General features: G+C 35.0%; 1 protein-coding gene across 7 annotated transcripts in view; it reads right to left on the minus strand.

The window, feature by feature from the left end:
- The window catches only part of DENND4A (DENN domain containing 4A), a 139425-nt gene that overhangs the window by 63299 nt on the left and 58732 nt on the right, over positions 1-17394 (minus strand). For all 7 annotated transcript variants that reach the window (XM_077881536.1, XM_077881541.1, XM_077881538.1 and 4 more), the window contains exons 4-8: positions 15602-15851; positions 4505-4574; positions 3770-3939; positions 2692-2933; positions 453-519 (exon numbers count right to left, since the gene is read on the minus strand). In XM_077881536.1, coding sequence (XP_077737662.1) covers positions 453-519; positions 2692-2933; positions 3770-3939; positions 4505-4574; positions 15602-15851 — 799 coding nt within the window. The remainder of the gene's footprint in view (positions 1-452; positions 520-2691; positions 2934-3769; positions 3940-4504; positions 4575-15601; positions 15852-17394) is intronic.

Genomic DNA, 17394 nt, shown 5'->3' on the forward strand with positions numbered 1-17394 from the left:
TTGTATGTTCAAAAAGTGTCTATTGCCATCTACTTTAACCTTTTGCCTAAGGGGAAACATTAGATGTCTGTCTGGGAGGCAGCTAATAAAACACTAAGGGCCCAAACTCCAACATGTAAACTACTGATTCTCTTTTGATCACACTTGTTCTTTTCCTCCATTTAAAACTGTTATTCTGGGCAGCCCTGGTAGCTCAGAGGTTTAGCGCCGCCTTCAGCCCAGGGCGTGATCCTGGAGACCCGGGATTGAGTCCCACATCGGGCTCCCTGCATGGAGCCTGCTTCTCCCTCTGCCTGTGTCTCAGCCTCTCTCTCTGTGTCTCTTGTGAATAAATAAATAAAATCTTAAAAAAAAACCAAAACCCTGTTATTCTTATGGCCAATAATTATTTAATAGGGCACTTCTATCAAGAAAATCTTACCTGAAAAAAAAAAAAAGAAAGAAAATCTTACCTGAACTAAAATCCGTGGCCTCTGAGGAGATGGAAAAGGAACTTTATGCATAAAATGAGAAATATGCCTTAAAAACAAACAGACAAAAACCCAATTGATTCCAAAGTGAATACCATATACTATAAAGGTCAACATGTCACCTCAAGTCCAAGTTGAGTCAAATGCTCTGTGTACTTATAATTTCGAAATCCCTGCTACTACAAAAACAAGTGAGCAAACAACACCAGAAATCATTTGTGCCATTAACGTTGCTTCTATCTAAATCCAATAGCTTTTCATATTAACAGTTCCTCACATTCAACAATGTTTATGTTAATGATGTCTCATTTTAACTTTTACCTCTCCCTAAGGAGATAATATGTAACATATTATGTGGATAGTACCAAAGAGCCTAATTCTTGTTTTGTTTTTCTCACAGAATGCCATTTTTCTTTGAAAGAACAACTGACAAATTAAGGTAATTCAATGTTGGGTATTCAGTAAATATTTTCAATATAAAAATGAATAAGATGAGCCTGTTGCTTCAAGAAAAATAACTCAATGGGGCTTCTGGCTGGCTCAGTCAGTTGAAGAATGTAACCCTTGATACTTGGGGATTGTGAGTTTGAGCCCCATGTTGGGTGTAGAGATTACTTAAAAAAATATTTAAAGAATAAAAAGAAAATATAACTCATCATTGCCATTAATTTCAATTTTAATTCAATAAACAAATTAAATTTTAAGTGAAAATTAGAATTTTGTTACCATGTACTTGATAACTTCTGAATACTCAACAAAACTTTTCTGATGAAATAGGTGGTGATATTAATAAATATGATTTTTTACATTGATAATGAAATTTATCTATGTTAAGTCCATGAACCAGTATTTTCCAAATGACCATCGTATGATGCTACAAAAATCATGTATGTGTAAAAGTTCCACCTAGAGTGAGGAAAACCAACAGATTTTAATGTAACAGTGGAAGTTCATTACTGAAGTTTTAGACTTGTCAAGTTTCAGTTCAATATTAAAACAGAAAATCTACATAATAACCTGAAAAGGCGATTCAAATGCTCTCCCTTTTCTCCCACCTATATACCTGTATGAGGCCAGATTTTTTTCGTATACTTTCACCAAAACAACATATCGCAATAGGTTGAATACAGAAATGTATAGGAGAATCTAACTGTGTTCAGTTAGGCCAGGCAAAAATGTAAAACAGTGTCACTCTTCTCATTTATTTCTTTTTGAAAAGTTATGTATCAAAAAAAAGATACTTGTTAACATGTAATTATTTAAAAATATTATTAAACATTTTCTCCATTTTAATTTTTATTATAGTAAATAAATATTGGCAGGTAAAACACATAAAGAAAAGCTCTTTAGGGGAGGTCCTTATTTTTTCAGAATATAAAAAGGTTCTGAGACCAAAAAATTTGCTAACTACTACAGTAGAATATTGAGATGAGAGTTAAAAAAATACAAGAAAAGATTAGAGTAGTATTGTACATGGAATATTCTTATGATTATTCTATCATTTCCCAAATGTTACTGGGGTCAGAGAATTCTGCTTAAGAATACAAAAGAGTTTAAGTAATAGATGGCATAAAATAAATAGTCAAATAGACAATGAAGATATTTAGATCGATTTGCAACAAATCTTACTGCATAGAACACTATTCAGTTTTTGTGATTTTAAAGTAAATCACTGAAATTTTAAAAAGAATAAAGAATGTGTTTGTCTAATTTTTCTTTAAATTCATGATATCTAAAAATAGTAGGGATATTTTTAAAAGTTCATAATAAACCCAAGTTATTTGAAAAATAAGAACTACAAAGCTAAATTTAAAATGCCAAATAGGATCTCCAAACTAGAAAAGAGCATCAAAAATGAAACATTCATTTCATTTTATTAGAGATAAAATTATTTAAAATAAAATGACTGTTGGGTGCCTGGCTGGCTCAGTCAGAAGATTATACAACTCTTAATCTTGGGGTCATGAGTTTGAGCCCCACGTTGGGTGTAGAGATTACTAAATAAACAAATAAACTTCAAAATAAACTAAAAATAAAGTAACATGACTATAGAAAAGTATAATAAATATGGTCCTAATGAAATAACCAAACTTTTTTCTTTCAAATAACTCTTGAGAAACCTAGTTTCCATATAAAATTTACTGAATTAAAATCAGCACAAATATACCACACATAATGGAAAGATCTGCCAAATTTTGAGCAAAGAAGGCTTCTAACTTACTTCTCAATTGGAAGGACATGAGGTCCAGAGATAGAGTAACGATACAGAAAGGTCAAAAATTTCCTGAATGCATCAAAAAAAGGCCAGTGAGAAAGAAGACAGATGCATTTACTAGTGTGAATTGTTTTAGAACTATCAGATTTCCCATCTGCTGATGATGCTAAACCCAAAAGAAGTCTCTGTTTTTCTGTGAGATTCTCCTCAGAGTATGGTTCATAAAACTGAATAGCAGCACCATAGACCTAGAAAACAAGTAATATATTTAATAAATATACCTTATTTCATTTATTCAAATAATATCATTAAATATTTAATGGATACGCCATTATGAGCTAGATCATTATGAGCCATTTATATGCCTATGAGCCAGGCAAGGTGAACCAGGTACCAGGAATGCAGTAGTGAACAAATGTTACTATTGCTTTCTTGAAGTATATTAAAACACACAAACACACGCAAAAATCAACACAGTGCTATTCTCACATCTCATTAACTGAAGGAAAAAAAAAGGCGTTTTAATTAAATTGAGCTTGTTTTCTGAAAAGTGAAAGCAATTGTATCAATATCTGCCACAAGATAGAACCTGAAAATAATTATTTGGTAGACAATGGGACAAATTTTAGGTAAGGAAATACATATTCCAACTTTAGGCAATTCACTGAATTTCTCTGGACCTCAATTTTCCAATCTATAAAATGAGGATTCAAACTAGATGATTTCCAAGGTCCTTTCCAACTATAATAGTCTATAATTCCACATAGCTTTGCATATTTAATAATGTCTTTTATATTACTCTCAAAGCTTCTGTATCACAGAAAGTAAAGCAATGGAGGATCATCATTTGATGATGAAAAAAATCTTTCACTATATTCACAAAAAAGCACCAGAGTGAATGAGACAGAATGAAAATTCTCTTTTCCTTTATCTTTAGATGTAGTAATTTTAACCAAATGGAAGAAGTATGTATAATAGATTCAATTTAACCAGTTATGTCTTTCTACTGTTGCTTACATTATATAAATGTTAAGACTTGATAATATACAAGAAATTTGTTGATACTAGTTAAAACACATAGTACCTTTTCAGCTGAGGCTCCAGTTAACACAAATGTAGAAAATACAGGGAGAGGGTATTTGCTATTTGGTGGCCAACATTCAATAGTTGCACCCATTGGTAAACAAAATAGGGGAACAGATTCTGGGAGTGAGAAAGATTCGTAATCTTCTTGAGGATATCTACAAATTAGACCTATAAAAACAACAGTAAATATTAGGTCGTCAGTTCTTGAATTCAGGTGCTCATAATATGAATGATGCTAACATGCTTTATTATTTAACATATTTAATAACATTAATTATATACATGTTCATCAAATAACTGAATGCTTCAGTAGGATACATCTAAATTTTATCCTTAAACATCATTAACTATTCGTAATGACTGATTAATATTTATCAAGGTTCATCCACAAAGGCTAAGTTAGACAAACAAGAAAAGATTAGTCTAAAAAAACACACAAATACGAACACAATCCTAAAACTTTAGTTTGTTGTCACACTACCTTGAAGCATAGTAATATACCACTGTTTTGAAATTTTCAACATGCTTACCCCAGCTCCTATTAAAATCAATCATCCATTAAGTATCCAGTAAATGTAAGGATAAGATAAAAAAGGAAAAAAAAAAAAAAAAAAAAGACATGGGTTGTGGTCCCAGTCCTGACACTAAGTGTGGTAAAATGCAGGTTTTTTCCCCTTAAATTTTACTGGCCCTCATAATACGTATAAAGTATTCCATGAAAAATTATACTTACCAGCTTTATAGGATATAGTGTTAGTCTTTGCCACTGATTTTTTATAACATAAGTACACTGCAGATCCCCACTGAATTAAAAAAAAAGAAATAACATTTAATTTTAAAAGGTTATAACTTAATAAAATGAAATCTCTTTGATATCTCCAACACATACTATCTAAGACATAATAGCAGATTCTTGTTAGCTATTTTTAGTTGATTATTTCATCAGCATTTCATTGGAATTTTTGCCCACTTTTCTTTCAGAAGATGTTGTCTTCCCCTTGTAATAGCAGTAACATGACCCTTTAAAATAACTAAGGCATAACAATTTAGATTTTATTCTAACTCCAAACTTTGGGCAGAAATGACCAAGAAATATCTACTCATGGGTATACCTTCCTTTAGATTCCACAACCTCTTTTGGATATTGCCAGGTCTTTCTGTAACTCTTTATACCGAAACTTAAGAGTTATAATTTGCTATATCCATTTCCTTGTTTCCTATTCTCTCTCTCTCTCTCTCTCTCTCTCTCTCTCTCTCTTAATTTTGATATTTGCTTTATTATAGTGGTCTGGTCCTATTCTCTCCTGAATCCGTTCCCAACCAGGTTTTTTTTTTTTAACCTTTTTTTTTTTTTTTAAAGGTTTTATTTATTTATTCATGAAAGACACACAGAGAGAAAGGCAGAGGGAGAAGCAGGCTCCAGGCAGGGAATCTGATGTGGGACTCGATCCTGAGATCATGATCATGCCCTGAGCCAGGGGTAGATGCTCAGCCGCTGAGCCACCCAGGCGTCCCCCCAATCTCACTGTTTTAATCTCACTGTTCCTTAAGAGAACACTTTAACAACTTTAATAATGCCAAGTCTAACAATTGCTTCCTAGTCTTCATCTCATTTAATCTCTCAGCAGATCTGACACTACTAATGACTCCTAAACGTGTTCTTGCCTTGAGGCATCACATTCTCCTGGTGTCTCTCCAAATCTCTGGCCACTCCTCAGGCTCCTCCTCTCTCTTTTCCTGATTATTGAATGGGACCTCTTTCCTTTTCTTTCTGTAAATGATCTCATACACTCAGTGCCATCGTTTTCTATAAGAGCTACTCCCAAAGGAGTCTCAAATTTCCAGTTACAGTGCAACTGAGATGGGGAAAACTGTGGCTAAAGCAGACTGGGAGGTGAAGAAAAGGAGTTCAGTTTTAGACATGATAGGTTTGAAACATCTATTAGATATCCAAAGTGAAAAATCAAATGGAGATAAGGCGAGAGAGGTCTGAAATGGAGATGTAGCTTGGGGGATTGACAACCTGACATTAGATAGGGACAGATACATGCACTTAGCACACTCCCTCACCTCCTTTAGGTCTCAACTCAAACGTCACTTCATTAGAGAGCCCTTCCTTCATCACCTTATATGCAATAACAATCCTCCCTCTACTCTGTCCAATCTCCCTGATCATCTCATCTTGCCTTTTTCCCCCCTCAACAGTACTTACTTTCATGGCATACTGTATATTTTCTTCCTTATTATCTGTCTCCCACCCCTAGAATATAGGTTCCATGATGGCAAGGGCTTTGTTTTGTTCACTGCTGTATCTGTGGCACTGAAAACAGTGCCTGTTATGCAGAAATGCTTAAAAGATAATTGTTGAATGAATGCGAGAGGATGTGTTTGTGCACACAGGACAGTGTGCCTGCATGAGCCAGTGTGTGGGGACAGATTTACGGCACTGAAGACAAACATATAGAGAAAATTAACTTACTTTAAGAAATATTAATTTTTTTTTACCTACTTACCTACCTACCTATCTATCTATCTATCTGAGAGAGAGCATGAGATCAAGAGTGTGGGGAGGGCCAGAGGGAGAAGGAGAGAGGAAATCTGAAGCAGACTCCATGCTGACTGCAGGGACTGATGCAGGGCTTGATCCCATGACCCTGAGATCACAACCTGAGCAGAAATCAAGAGTCGGATGCTTAACTACCTGAGCCACCCAGATGCCCAAGAAATATTTTTAATTATTAAAAGACTTCTATAACAAATATCTATATACTCATTCCTAGATTTAATAAAGGTTAACAATTCAACATATTTGCTTCAAATGTTTTAATTCATAAAGAAACAAAAAAAATTACAGGTTTAGCTAAACCCTCATCTCCCATCCATTTCTGTCCTCCAGAATTAGCTACTAGCCTAAAGCCAGTGTCTTTCATTCACATGTATTTAAAAATTTTATACTATAAAACTATAAGTATGTATTATTCTTTTGTGTACTTTTTAATTTCACATAAATGGTGAGATGCTGAATACATGTTTTTATGGCTTGCTTTTTCTAATTTCTTCATCTGAACTACTAGGTATTATTTCATTAATAAATGAAACACCATAGTTTACTTTAATTATTCCTTTAATGATAAGACACTTGGTTCCAAGATCTATAAAGAACTTATTAAACTCAACACCAAAGAAACAAACAATCCAATCATGAAATGGGCAAAAGACATGAACAGAAATCTCACAGAGGAAGACATAGACATGGCCAACATGCACATGAGAAAATGTTCTGCATCACTTGCCATCAGGGAAATACAAATCAAAACTACAATGAGATACCACCTCACACCAGTGAGAATGGGGAAAATTAACAAGGCAGGAAACAACAAATGTTGGAGAGGATGCGGAGAAAAGGGAACCCTCTTACACTGTTGGTGGGAATGTGAACTGGTGCAGCCACTCTGGAAAACTGTGTGGAGGTTCCTCAAACAGTTAAAAATATACCTGCCCTACGACCCAGCAATTGCACTGTTGGGGATTTACCCCAAAGATACAAATGCAATGAAACGCCGGGACACCTGCACCCCGATGTTTATAGCAGCAATGGCCACGATAGCCAAACTGTGGAAGGAGCCTCGGTGTCCAAGGAAAGATGAATGGATAAAGAAGATGTGGTTTATGTATACAATGGAATATTACTCAGCTATTAGAAATGACAAATACCCACCATTTGCTTCAACGTGGATGGAACTGGAGGGTATTATGCTGAGTGAAGTAAGTCAGTCGGAGAAGGACAAACATTATATGTTCTCATTCATTTGGGGAATATAAATAATAGTGAAAGGGAATATAAGGGAAGGGAGAAGAAATGTGTGGGAAATATCAGAAAGGGAGACAGAACGTAAAGACTGCTAACTCTGGGAAACGAACTAGGGGTGGTAGAAGGGGAGGAGGGCGGGGGGTGGGAGTGAATGGGTGATGGGCACTGGGTGTTATTCTGTATGTTAGTAAATTGAACACCAATAAAAAATAAATTAAAAAAAAAAAAAGATAAGACACTTGGATTACTTCCCTTTTGGGGGGAAGGGTTATTATGAATAATGATGTAGTATGTTGATTCCTCATCTAGAAATTGTTCTTGCTTTTTAAACATTTTTCATGTGTCTCCAGCAGACCAGTATGTTAAACTGTGCTTAGGACATTAATTATGCTAACTGCTGTGTTAGCATTTTGCTTTTATAAATGTTCTAGTACTTTTGCATCAAAAGAATGGACGTACAGGGCGCCTGGGTGGCTCAGTCAGTTGAGTGACTGACCCTTGGTTTTGGTTCAGGTCATGATCTCAGGGTCATGGGATCTGCTTGAGATTCTCTCTCTCTCTCTCCTCGTACCCCTTTCCCTGCTTGTGTACACTCTCAAATCAATCTTTTTTAAGAAAAAAAATGAATGGATGTATATAAAAGTGAAATGGATATTATGAATGTAGACACATTAGACTTTTAGTTAATGAGGTGTGTACAAATATACTAACAAAAGACCTTCTCTTGTCTTTTGTTAAAAGGTCCCAACACTCTAATTCCCAACAGCTAATTTGTAAAGATAACAAAAAAACCCTCAGTGATAACCATTGTGATAATAAGAAGGGAACTACATGACTATTTAGATGTGGCAGAAACCAAAAGGAATATTCTACAACAAAAAACGGGGACTTAGAGATAACAGTAAAAGTTATGGAGTTCTAGAGGAAAAGAACCATGGATATCAAAACTAAAAGAGGGTTTTCTGAAGTTTTTACATACAAGGTCAGTGAAAAAGAAAGAGGAATCATTGTTCTAGAAATACTTTAAATGTTTAACTTATAAATAAAGCACCCATATTGTGGTTTACATGACAAAAAGAAGTTTCAAGTGCCCCCCCCCCCCCTTTTAGGAGTTAGGTACATTAATTACTTGCTTAATTAATAACTCTACTTTTCTAAAAGACCTTGCTAGAGCAAATACAGACATTCTTAAAAGGTTGCAAAACAAGAGCCATCTGGATAGGTAAAAAAATACCCTCAATAAATAAAAAAACAAGGAAATGGTCCGAAATTTGCCAAAAATTAGCTGTGTGAATCAAAGCACCCAGACTAGCATTTTTGAACCACCTGAGTACTTTTAAGTTCTCTTTTGGCTCTAAAATATGCTTCTACTCTAAATCAAAGTTCAAACCATTTAAGGCATACAGTCCAAAGTTTAAAAACTAATAATTCTTGAAAACTCTTTCCATAAGCTTAATGGGGAACATGGGGGAGATTCTATTTGAAGCCAAAGCTGTAGAAATTTGAGGAAAGATTCAACACATATCTTTTATCTATTAGATTGGTTTTTTGTTTGTTTGTTTACCTGGTTTAGAAACGTAGTAGATGACTTTCATTCAAGCTACCTAATTTTCAAAAACAAGAGTCAGCTACATAGCTATTGCTGGGTATAATCAACATATCAATAATTTAATCCCAACCACTTCCTGATTCTTTATATACACTTTAGACAGATATGAACATAAGTTTCCTATACTGCATGTCTATTTTAAATTTTCTCAAAGAGTAAGAAGTCATTGTACATCTGCTCCAAAGAACTAAATTTGCTTTTACTACCTTATGGTTGATGGAAACAAAGATTGTTAATATATATAAACCACAGCCCACAGCTTAAAAAAGATATCTACTGCTAAGATCAGGCGAGTTTCCTTATTGTCAGGACTAACACTAGATTTAAGTATAAGAAAATAAACATTTAAGAGGTTTTATTCCTGTAGTATTTCTTAAAAGAATTTAGGAGGAGCTTAAACATCAGGCAAAAATAAAATTTTAAAAAGCTCTTCCTTGCTGAATGTCAATTATATCTCAATACAACCGAAAAAAAGAAGTTTCCCCCCAGACATTAAATACACATGAAAAGGACCAATAAAGCAGAATTAACCAAATGTAATAGCTAACATTTATACATCACTTATTATGTACCATGCACTACCCTGTTACTTAAAAATATTAATTCATAAAAAATTAATTCATTTAATCTTCATAAAAAGCCTATGAAATAAAGTACTATTTTATCCCTATTTCATGAATGAGGAAATTGAGGTACAAAGAGTCAAGGAGCTTGTCTAAGACAAAAAATCTGTAATTCAAATCCAGTAGTTTAGATGGAGTCCATTTCTTTCTTTCTTTTTTTTTAAGATTGATTGATTGATTGATTTATGATAGACATAGAGAGAGAGAGAGAGGCAGAGACACAGGAGGAGGGAGAAGCAGGCTCCATGCCGGGAGCCTGACGTGGGACTCGATCCTGGGACTCCAGGATTGAGTCCTGGGCCAAAGGCAGGCGCTAAACCGCTGAGCCACCCAGGGATCCCTGGAGTTCATTTCTGCTCACACTGTTACATTTCTCTTTCTCCTTTTAGTAGAGAATAAATGTTCTCTGACAATATTGGGACCAATTTTTCAGGATAAGGAAAAATAGAAACTCCTATCTCTCGTTTCAGTTTCAAGGCAGTAAGCCTACCTTGAACACCTTGATTAATAAAACCTAGAAATGGTTCTGATGACACTGCCAATTTATTTTGAATCAAAAACCAACACATCCATAAAATAAATGGAAAATTCACCAATGGGAAGATGGGAAGTACCTGTGAACCTGCACAATCTTAGTAAAATACCAAACAAAATCTAAAACGATGTTAAGCTGGACATATCATGGGAATTCAAAAACCCTTCTTGCATTCACTCTCAGGACCACATAAAGCCTGTAAAACTCTTGTTTGGTACCATGATCTTTTTTCTCCACCATAATTTCTGCAACTATCACCTGTCATCACCATGCCAAAATAAAATGCAAGGAAGCTATTAAAAGGATATGGCATTTTATATATGAATGGCTGTTGACAAAAAAATAGTCATCTAATAGCTGTTACATTGCTGCAGATAATTTGTTAGGATACAATTTCCATTTACTGTCAATATCCATTTTTTGAATCACCTATTTAAAGATTAAAAAAAAAAGATTTTAAACAAATACTGCTACTAATTAAAGTTACAGATTTCTCATAAAGAAAATTTGGATCTGAAAGATGCTTAGAGATAACAAGCTAACACACATACAGTACTTCCATTTATGTACTGGGACATAGTTCTAAATTCATTTAATCATCACAGTACCTTATGAGTTATATGCTATTATCATCCTTATTTTACAATCGTACAACTGATACACAGAAAGACTAAGTTACTTGCCCAAGGTCACAGAGCCAATTAAGTATCAGAATTAGACTCTGGCTCTAGAGTCTGTGCTCTGGCAATACTGACCTTAACCACTACAACACAAATCTATTTTACTATCTTGCTGAAAGAGTTCAAAACATTTTTCAGGACCTCAAAATCTGCATTGTATCTAGACATATATCAATACACTTCAGTTCTTCCTCTTCTAGCTTTACTAAACCTTCAGTATTTCTCATGTTGCTAGCTTAACAGAAGAGAGAATAAATAATAATTTAAAAAATCAACTTCCCATAAAAACTTAATAAGTGAGATATATATAAAATCTTTTAAATCTTAGTAAAGTATTCATTTACATAGCTGTAGTAGTACAATGTACATATCTGCTCTAGGATCATTAAGAAATTAAGTTTGAAAATTTATGATTAAAAATCCAACTGTTGAAAAAGTTATTGTTAAAAAAACCCCAAAACTTTTATATTTTGTTGGTAGGATATAAATTATTTAAATCTTTCTGGATAAAAATCTTAAAAGTAAAGCTTTGATCTACAAATTCCAGGACATACCATAGGGAAATATAGTAATTCAGTATAGTGTTTGGAGTTTGGTTCTAGAAGGTTTTTTTTTTTTAAAGATTTTATGTATGTATGTATGTATGTATGTATGTATGTATTTGAGAGAGAGAGTGCAGGCACATGAGCAGAAGGGAGAGGGAGAAGCAGGCTCCCCACTGAGCAGAGAGTGCAACCTGGGGCTTGATCCCAAGACCCTGGGATCATGACCAGAGCTGAAGGCAGATGCTTAACAGACTGAGCCACCAGGGTACCATCCCTGGTACTAGAGTTCTATAGTTTGGGTTTGAACCTTCGTTCAATTGCTTACTGAAGGTATGACCTTGGGCAAGTAAAACCTTTTTAACTCTCAAATTTCCTTCTCTGTAAAATGAAGGTGGGGGGTGTGGTGGGAAACACCACTCAAAGTGGTTATATGAACTGAGTTAATGGATATAAAATGCACATAAGAGCTCAATTAATGTAAATTATTCTATAGAAAATTTAATTGTGACTATGTTCATAACAGCTTTGCTTATAATATAAAAAAATTAAATCTAAATGTCTCACAATAAAGGATGGAATAAATAAATTGTGGCAACATCCATTTAATGCAATAATATCAGCCATTTGTTACTGTGGTTATATTATATTAAAAGATGCTCAATCTCCACAATAATGAAAGAAATGCAAATTAAAATTAGAATGATTTCTTGCTTATTAGATGATCAATAATTAAAAAGAGATTGGTAACAACCAGTGTTGGTCAAGTGTGGGACCTGGTAAAGGGCATTCTTTTTTTTTTTTTTTTTTTTTTTTTAAGTAGGCTCCATGCTCAACATGGGGCTTGAACTCATGACCCTGAGATCACGAATCACATGTCCCAGCAACTGAACCAGCCAGCACCCCAAGGGAAATGGCATTCTTTTTTTAAAGATTTTATTTATTTATTTGAGAGAGAGTGAGTGTGTGAGAGAGCAGAGTACAAGGGAGGGGGTTGGGGAAGGGACAGAGGGAGAGGGACAGCTGGACTCCCCACTGAGCAGGGAGCCTGATGCAGGGCTTGATCCCAAGACCCTAGGATCACAACCAGAGCCGAAGGCAGATGCTTAAATGACTGAGCCACACAGGTGCCCTGGGAAAGAGCATTCTTAATGGAAGTATAACCTGCCACCAGAGCAATGTGTCAACACTCCACTTATAATTATTTATTCTTCCAGAGATACTCATATATATATATGCACACACAAAAGAAAAAGGCACAGGTCTGATCAGAGTAGCATTATTAATAACAGGAAAAACTGGAAATAATTTGTCATCATTCTTCACTTTTACTTTTGGGAATATTATACAACCATTACAAAAATTAAATAGAGAGTTAATATCACCTAATAAAGATGGATAGTGGAAAAAAGGTTATATCAGAATATATAAAAATTTCTGGGCAGCCCCGGTGGCCTAGTGGTTTAGCACCGCCTTCAGCCGGAGGTGTGATCCTGGAGACCCAGGATTGAGTCCCACGTTGGGCTCCCTGCGTGGAGCCTACTTCTCCCTCTGCCTGTCTCTCTCTCTCTCTCTGTCTCTGTCATGAATAAGTAAATAAAATCTTAAAAGAAAATTCCAATTTTTGAAAAATAAAGGATAAATGTATTCACATTATACATACTCCACACATGTCCAAATTTAAAGGTCTGAAAGAACACAAGCCAAATTATAATCGGTAATCCTGGAAAGGGATTACAAAGGATGAAAATAAGAACAAGAACTTTCACTTCAAAGATCTACAACTTGCTTCCCCTCTCAATTTTTTGGGGGGCCCCCAAAAAATTCTTTTTAAAATTTAAAACAGCAGAGGGGTCCCAGGTGGTTCAGCGGTTTAGTGCTGCCTTCCGCCCAGGGTGTGATCCTGGAGACCAGCGATTGAGACCTGCATCGGGCTCCCTGCAAGGAGCCTGCTTCTCTCTCTGCCTGTGTCTCTGCTTCTCTCTCTGTGTGTGTATCTCTCATGAATAAATAAAATCTTAAAAAAAAAATTTTTTTAAACAACCAAAAAGGACCAAGACAATTATAGCTCATACATAGCCTTAAGGCTACTGAAAGGACTTTGGCGTTTACTAAGAGTGAGATAGGAAGCCATTAAGGGTTGTAAGCAGAAGAGTGATATGGTCTAATTTATGTTTTAAAAGGATTATTCTTGATGCTACAAGAATAGGTTATAGGAAGCAGAAATAGAAGTCTTTATCAGTTAGACTAGGGATCTGGTAAACTATGGTCTGTCTGCATTTGACCCAAGGCCTGTTTTTGTATACTTGAGCTAAGACTGTTTTTACATTTTTAAAGGGTTGTTTAAAAAAAAGGGGGGGGGGGGGCAACCCGAGTGGCTCAGCGGTTTGGCGCCACTTTCAGCCCAGGGTGTGATCCTGGAGATCCGGATTGAGTAACGCGTCGGGCTCCCTGCGTGGAGCCTGCTTCTCCCTCTGCCTGTCTCTCTCTCTCTCTCTCTCTCTCTCTATCTCTCATGATTACATAAATAAAATCTTAAAAAAAAAAAAAAGAATGTAATAGAGACTATATATGACCTGCAAAACTTATTATTTAGCCCTTTATATGAAAATTTGCCTGTATCCTAAATTAGAATACTATTGCAACAGTCCTGTTCAAAGAGTATTATGGCTTGAATCAGAGTTGTGGCAATAGAGAAGGTAAAAGTAACAGTCAAGTTTAGGATATACTTTGAAATTAGAGTCAACAGAATTTACAGAAATACTGAATGAAAAGTAGAAGAAAAAGGGTAAGGATTATTGCAAGGTTTTTAGTCTGAGTAACTAAAACTGGAATTTCCATTTGCTCGATGAGGAAGACTAAGGGCTAAACAGGTTGGGAAAAGCACAATGGGAATGGAGTTTAAGACATGTTAAATTTGAGAGGATTTATTAGATAAAATATTCTAGGAGAAAGAATTACAGAGGTCCAAGCTAGGCCAATAAATTTAGAAGTTATCCACTGATAACCTGTATTTAAATGATTAAATCATCAAAGGATTGAGTTTAGATGATAAAGATAAATGGTTTGAGGAATGAGCCCTGGGGCACTGCATTGTGTGGAGGTTAGGGATTAGCAAAGGCAGAAGGGGAATGGGTAAAGTAGGAGGAAAAAGCAAGAGAGTACACAGTAAAATAATACATTTTATCTTCCAGCCACTTTTCAAGAAGGAAGAGGTGATCAACTGTGTCAAAACCTACTGAAAATTTACAAATTAAAACCACTGGATTCGACAAGAGCAATCTTGGTGGAATGAAAGGGACAAAAGCCTAACTAGACAGAGTCAAAGTAAGGAAGGGGACAGAATATAGGCACTTCTTTTGAGATGTTTTATTGTAAAGGAGAACAATGAAATGAGGCAATAGATGGAGGTAGACATAGGGTCAAGAAGTTTTGTAAAGATGGGCAATATCACACATGCTTCACATCCTGGAGGAAATAATCCATGAGAGAAAGACTGATATTCCCAAAAAAGTAGGTAGAACTGCTGAAGCCAAGTACTCAAATAAGTAAATTTATGGCATCTAGTGCATAAGTGAAAGGATTATGCTTGGCTAGTGTATTACTTTTCCAGTAAGGGAAAAAATATTCTTTCAATTAAAAAGTAAGCAAGTAAACCTTTTGCACAGTTCCTTTTGAAAGTACAACTAAAGTACTTTCCTAAAAATAAAATATCCAACATCTTTAAGAACATATTTTTAGAGGTACCTGGTTGGCTTAGATGGTTAAACATCTGCCTTTGGCTCAGGTCATGATCTCAGGGTCCTTGGATCAAGTACTGCATTAGGCTCCCAGTTTTGTGGAGATCTGCTTCTCCCTCTCCCTCTGTCCCCAGCCCCTGCTCATGCTCTCTTTCTCCCAAATAAATAAAATATTTTTTAAAAAACCAACATATTTTAAAACTCAGTTATCATGTTATGCTGTTTATCAGAGATTTTAAGTTACTCTCTTTTCATCAATGGCTAATTTTATCAGTACAAAAGTCACTTACCATACTGTTATTGAGATTCTTATCGACTTTGCAAAACGTGTGTGGTGGACTCTCTCCTTTACTGGGTATAATAATACATATGTCTGTGACAGCCAACGTATTTTGCGTCATGTTTTCAGAGGCTCTTCGGTAAGTTATATAAATTTTTTGTGATGAGGTACTGCCACTAATATTTGCAGGGTGTCCATAGGGAGTACTCTGAATAATTTCACATCCCTGTTTCAATCTTTCTTTCCAGTCATACAAAACCCTAAAAGAAAAATACATAAATAATTACACAAATGCAAAACATCTCCAAATAGGATAGGTAATATTGTCAGGTATCATAAACTGATCCTTAAAGGTAGTAGATATTCCAATCTTATTGCAAGTTTAAATTACGCAGTCCCATATAATAATAAGGGATAGTGGGTTCCCTCACCGAAAATTAAAATAGTGTAAGGAAAATTCAGATTATCTTTTGCATAAAGCCACATAATGGCAATGAGTAATTGCAGAGGCACTTGCTTTAGCACTCCATTTAATAGATTTACTTATTTTTGTCTCTAAAACCAAGCAACTTCTTTAGAAAAAGCAACTTCATATTCTAGCCAAAGTTAAAATTTTACAAAAGGCTCCTTGCCAAAGAGTTCTTAAAGAACATGCTCACACACTTTTACCTCCAATGCTCCCTCAAATTTAAGAGATAGCTTTAGGTTTTCAAAAGAGAAAATAACCTCCAATCCATATTTAATCAAAGAAAGGGGTGGCTTTTTTTCTTCTTCTTTTTCTTTATTGTGGTAAAATGATAGGCTTTTATTAAAGGTCATGCCAGCCATTCGTTCCTTAAATCTTCTAAAAAGTACTTGTGGATATTATTTATTCCAGTCATACTGGAATAAATATTAGTCTGTTCCCTTAGAGCATTCACTGATTTGTACTTTACTGCTAAGTCCTTGGCATGGACAAAAAAATTTAAAGCTCAACTATATTAAGTGTGTTTCTGCATTTGCTATAAAAATTGTTATAACAGGCAATATCCTCAACATCAGCCAATACTTCCCTTAATAAAATCCATTTTTTCAGATAAAATTAAGTGTCAAAAATTGGTCAAATTATTTCTAATATAACTTTTAATTTCCCTTTTTGTCATGGCTGTCAGCAAACTTAAATTTTTCTTTCAACATTTTATTTCAAAAATTTAAAGCTAAATTTCATACTTAATCATAGCAACTCTGTTTATCCTAATGTTAGGTTAAATGCTTATTCCTCCTCTTTTTGATTTGCTTTTGTTTTGTTTTGTTTTGAATCTTTAAAAAAAGGCATTGTCACAGAGAGAAGTTAGACACATCTCAATTCAAATTTCTACTACCTGTTACTAGCTGTATTAGGCAGATATTTAATCTCTCTGAGCCTTGTACTAATCAGCCATAACATTTAAAAATCCAGGGGTGCCTGGGTGGCTCAGTTGGTTTGGAGTTCTGCCTTTGGTTCAGGTCATGATCCTGGGGTCCTGGGATTGAACCCCATATGAGGCTCCCTGCTCGGGGGGAGCCTGCTTCTCCTTCTTCCTCTGCTTCTCCCATTGCTTGTGCTCTCTTGCTCTCTTTCTGTCAAATAAATAAAGTCTTTCTTTTTTTAAATAAATAAAGTCTTTAAAAAAAATTAAAATTCTAACCCACAGGATCTTGAGAGTGTTAGATGAGAGTATATATAAGGCCTCCAAAATAGTGCCTGGAAAACAGACGCCCAATTGAAAACAAGAAAACAAAAATACAACACAAAACAACAAAAAAATCACCATTTATTGCCTC

Source organism: Canis aureus, chromosome 32 (genome assembly GCF_053574225.1).
Source record: "Canis aureus isolate CA01 chromosome 32, VMU_Caureus_v.1.0, whole genome shotgun sequence".
NCBI classification, from domain to species: domain Eukaryota; kingdom Metazoa; phylum Chordata; class Mammalia; order Carnivora; family Canidae; genus Canis; species Canis aureus.